This window comes from Pteropus vampyrus, unplaced genomic scaffold, assembly GCF_000151845.1.
Source record: "Pteropus vampyrus isolate Shadow unplaced genomic scaffold, Pvam_2.0 Scaffold2402, whole genome shotgun sequence".
Taxonomy (NCBI): Eukaryota; Metazoa; Chordata; class Mammalia; order Chiroptera; family Pteropodidae; genus Pteropus; species Pteropus vampyrus.
In genome coordinates this window covers 1751-5783 of record NW_011891183.1, presented here as the reverse complement: position 1 = coordinate 5783, position 4033 = coordinate 1751, and the positions used below count along the sequence as shown (strand labels likewise).

Genomic DNA, 4033 nt, shown 5'->3' with positions numbered 1-4033 from the left:
GGGCTGATCTCCTCTAACCCTGCGTGGTGGAGAGTCAGTCGCCGGCCGGCTAATAAAGGCTCATAATTAATCGCAATTGGCTCCGTGGGTCTTAGAATCGTTTGCGCCATAACAAAAGGAGAATGAAGTGGCTGGTTTTGCAAGGCCGAAGGTTGGTCATTGATCAGAATGTAGTCTTTTTTGAGCCTCTGGCAGGGGCAGCCATTTCCCCATTTTGTGTAATTCCATGCTGGCTTTCATCCTTCCACTCTGCCACACCACCCAGTCCCCATCTCTGCTTCACTAAATTTTGCTAACTTAGACTTTGTCATTTACCCAGCAGGAGTCGCTTTCCTTCTTTCACATTCATGACGTCAGATTTACATTTGTTTTATTTCTTGCCCACAAATGACTACCCAGTTTTGCTTTCTAGGAAAGTTGAAATGAAAAGTAAAAAATCTGAAGTCTTGAAGGTGCAGAGAAAAACGGTGAAACCCCTTTGAAATTTTATTACTTCCCTTTGATCTCATTAACCTCAGGATGAAACAGAAAATAATGCCAGATGAGCAAGATAGAGTTTGCTTTGTAAACCACTATGGAAAAAAATACGTTATTAGAATATGTTTATTTTTGTTATTTACACTTAAAATGGAATAGCACAATAAGTAAAAGAAGGCTATTTTTTGCCACATTATAGCTTGCGACTCATTACACTGCATTTTGAATATGACGCAGAGGACAAACAAAGCAACCAAATAGAAGCACGCAGGCTGAATGGGCATGTCAGGTGGGCCAGCAGCAGCCCCAGGCTTGGAATTGGCAGAGGGGATTCGGTACCAGCTGGTGTCCAGGGCTCTAACTAGTTTCCTGGAGGAGGTATGGGAGAGGCTGGGCAAGGACTCACCAGTGTGCCTCTAAGTTTCTACTGAAAGATGTTATCATCGAATCTTCTGTGCCCAGTTCAGAAACTCTGACCAAAGCAAGTGATCGAAAATTTAAGTAACGAGGCTTACATAAAAGCTGAATTGGTAAAATGAAAATTATCTGCCCAGTAAAGACAAAATGATTACAATTAGGTAACTTATTCCTCCACCTATAGACAAAATTAACTTTGCTATCAGCATGAAGGTCTTCTGACACTTTGAAACCTAAGGGCAGGGTTCAGGAAAGGAAGAGGTCACCGCTGACAACTGGGGTTCTTTAAACGAACACTCCAGAGGAAGGGCAAAGATGCTGGAAGGTTTTGCCAACAATGACACAAGCCCTCCTCAGTAGAAGAATTCTAGAGTCCTCAGGATGAGGTCTGCCTGCACACAAGGAGTGATTTCCAGGAGAGTTTAGGTTGAGGACACTTTGTCACTCCAGAGGAAGAGGTTTACTAGAACTGGCATCTCCCTTGTGAGTCAGGTGTTGCTGGGAAAATGAAATGATCTTTGGTTTAAAATCTCCACACCTACGCTCCCCAGAAGAGAACCAGGATTCTTGCTGAAGTATTGGCACAGATGAGCGGCATCACAGACCAGTTACACACGGTGGAAAGAAAGGGCAGTGTCTGTCTTAGTCCTGACCCTCTGGTCCCCGTGAAGCATAACTGCACAGATATACAAGAATGTGTTCTAGAAGAAAGAGAATCATCCCAGAAACCCATTCACTCATTATCATCAGCCTCTGCTGTGAATAAAACATTAAACAAATCCCAGTCCATGGTTCTAAAAACCTATTCACTATACATGGTCTATAACCAAACAAAACACACAAACCCACAGGACTGAGGCAGCCTGTCACCCTTAGTAAAGTAAAGAGGGTAAAAGCGTTACCCAGGTTCAAGGCCAAACGTGTTTCTAAAACAGAGAACAACAATTTTTATCTTTAAAAATGTAAATTAGTATGTGTATGTGTACGTGTAAATATATTTCTGCACACACTTCTGATTTTAGGACAAAATCTTTACTCAATTGATTGAAATGTATTCACTTGGAGTACTACAACTGAAGATTCCTGGGAAAATTAGACTTCTATTGCAAAATTAATAGTATAGATTGATGATATCTTCTTAGACCCCACAAAGAACACATAAATGAAAACTAAAAAAGAAAGTAAAAGTGTAGAGAAATGTTTAGAAAATGAAAATGATTATGTTCTATATTTAATGGCCATGTTTAGAAGGAATGCCATCAGAAACATAGAGTCCAAGGATCCGCAGACTTGCAGCTCAGCCAAGCCAACAGCATCTCCGATTCAGCATGGCCCCCCTGCTCTCTCTACTCACAGCCCTGCTGCTATTCAGCTATGGTCCCGGTGGGTCTCTGGGCTGTGACCTGTCTCAGGACCACGTCGAGGTCAGCAAGGAGAACATCGCGCTTCTGCACCAAATGCAGAGAATCAGCTCTTTCCGCTGTCGAAAGGACAGAAAGAACTTCGGATTCCTACGGGAGATGGTGGATGGCAGCCACATCCAGAAGGCTCAGGCCATCTCTGTCCTCCATGAGATGCTCCAGGAGACCTCCATCATCTTTGGCTCAGAGCAGTCCTCAACAGCCTGGAACATGACCCTGCTGCACGGGCTACTCAGTGGACTCCATCGGCAGTTGGAAGACCTGGGCACCTGTTTGATGCCACAGATGAAAGAAGCGGAATCTGCCCTGGGAATGGAGGACCCAACATTGGCTGTGAAGAGATACTTTCAGGGCATCCATCTCTACCTCAAAGAGAAGCAATACAGTGACTGTGCCTGGGAGATCGTCAGAGTGGAAATCAAGAGAGCCTTTTCTTTATCAACAAACTTGCTAGAAAGGTTAGGAAACCAGGATAGAGACCTGGGGTCTCTTTGAAATGATTCTCAATGGTATTCGTGCCATATCATACTTGCACATATGTCATCGGTCATTTCCAAAGGGTCTTTCTGCTTTAGTCACAGAAATTACTGAAGTTAATTTAGCAAATCTTTTTTTAGAGAATTTAGCAAACCTATGTTACAAATTCAGCTCCTGGAGCATCAGTCCCTAAGAGGTATCTGCTTCTGTGACTGATTGGTTCTTATTTATTTATTTATTTATTTATTTATTTATTTATTTATTTATTGTTACTTTATTGCAGTCTTTCTTGTTTTCTATCATATTTGTAACATTTAAAAGTCGTGTAATTACACGTTCATCTTTACATTGTTAAACTCATAAAACCTATTTACCTTTCAATGTTAAGTTTCCTTTTGCTTTATTTATTAAATTTCTATTAAAAACACTTCTTGAATTTATTTATAAAATCAAAATCCAAACCCTGATATTGAAGAATGACTAGCAAAATGTCTTTATTCATTCATTCCATTCAGATGAGTTGTAGAAGTTGAGCATCTAATTACAAACTGGGTTACTGTGGTCAAGAAATCCAGGTATACAGAGTAAAAACAGATAGTTCTTGCTGTGTTGAAACTTTGTCACAGAAAGGAGCCAAAAACTTTACTAATGTTTATTTCATTTACATTAAACACTACGAAAAGAAAGAAAAGAAAAGAATGAAGAAGAAATATGCCAGAAATTTTAGGTACAAAGGAGGCTGAAAAGGAAAAATAACATCAGATGTCCTTTCTAACTTGAAGACGAGTTCGTGCAGCTCTCTTAGAGGCAGTTGGGAATATGGGTATACAATGAACAAAACTGCTATGGGGAGGTATTAACTGGGCATATGAGAAAAGGACCTAAACATAACGCTGCAGAAATGCAGCATTTGAGGTTCAGGCAGAGGAGAGTCTGTAAAGGGCAGTGTGGTGGTAGCGGGAGGCAGGTGAGCTAGAGGATAAACAGGGAAGGGTGGGGTGACACCACTGAAGGGAAGAAGTGTGCTCCAAAGACACAGTGGAGCTTGTAGGGCCGGTGCAGACGAACTCCCCAGAACCTGGAAACGGACACACTTGGTGTTTTTACGATAATCTGGTTTAGTAGAATGAATGAGACACAAAAACCATTTGGGACTGTGTTGAAGAGGAATCACAAGAACGAGAATTTGAGACACTGTGTGTAAAAACTAGGTTCGTAAGCTTGTTTGTGGAGTGGAGGAG

The 4033-nt window shown here is 41.4% G+C and overlaps 1 protein-coding gene across 1 annotated transcript; it reads left to right on the top strand.

Annotated features, from left to right (window-relative positions):
* Positions 1–2222: 2222 nt before the first annotated feature.
* On the top strand, positions 2223–3021 carry LOC105310336 (interferon omega-2-like). Its single transcript, XM_011386528.2, has one exon. It carries the CDS (start codon positions 2223–2225, stop codon positions 2808–2810), a length of 588 nt encoding a protein of 195 aa, XP_011384830.1. The 3' UTR covers positions 2811–3021.
* The last annotated feature ends 1012 nt before the right edge of the window (positions 3022–4033 follow it).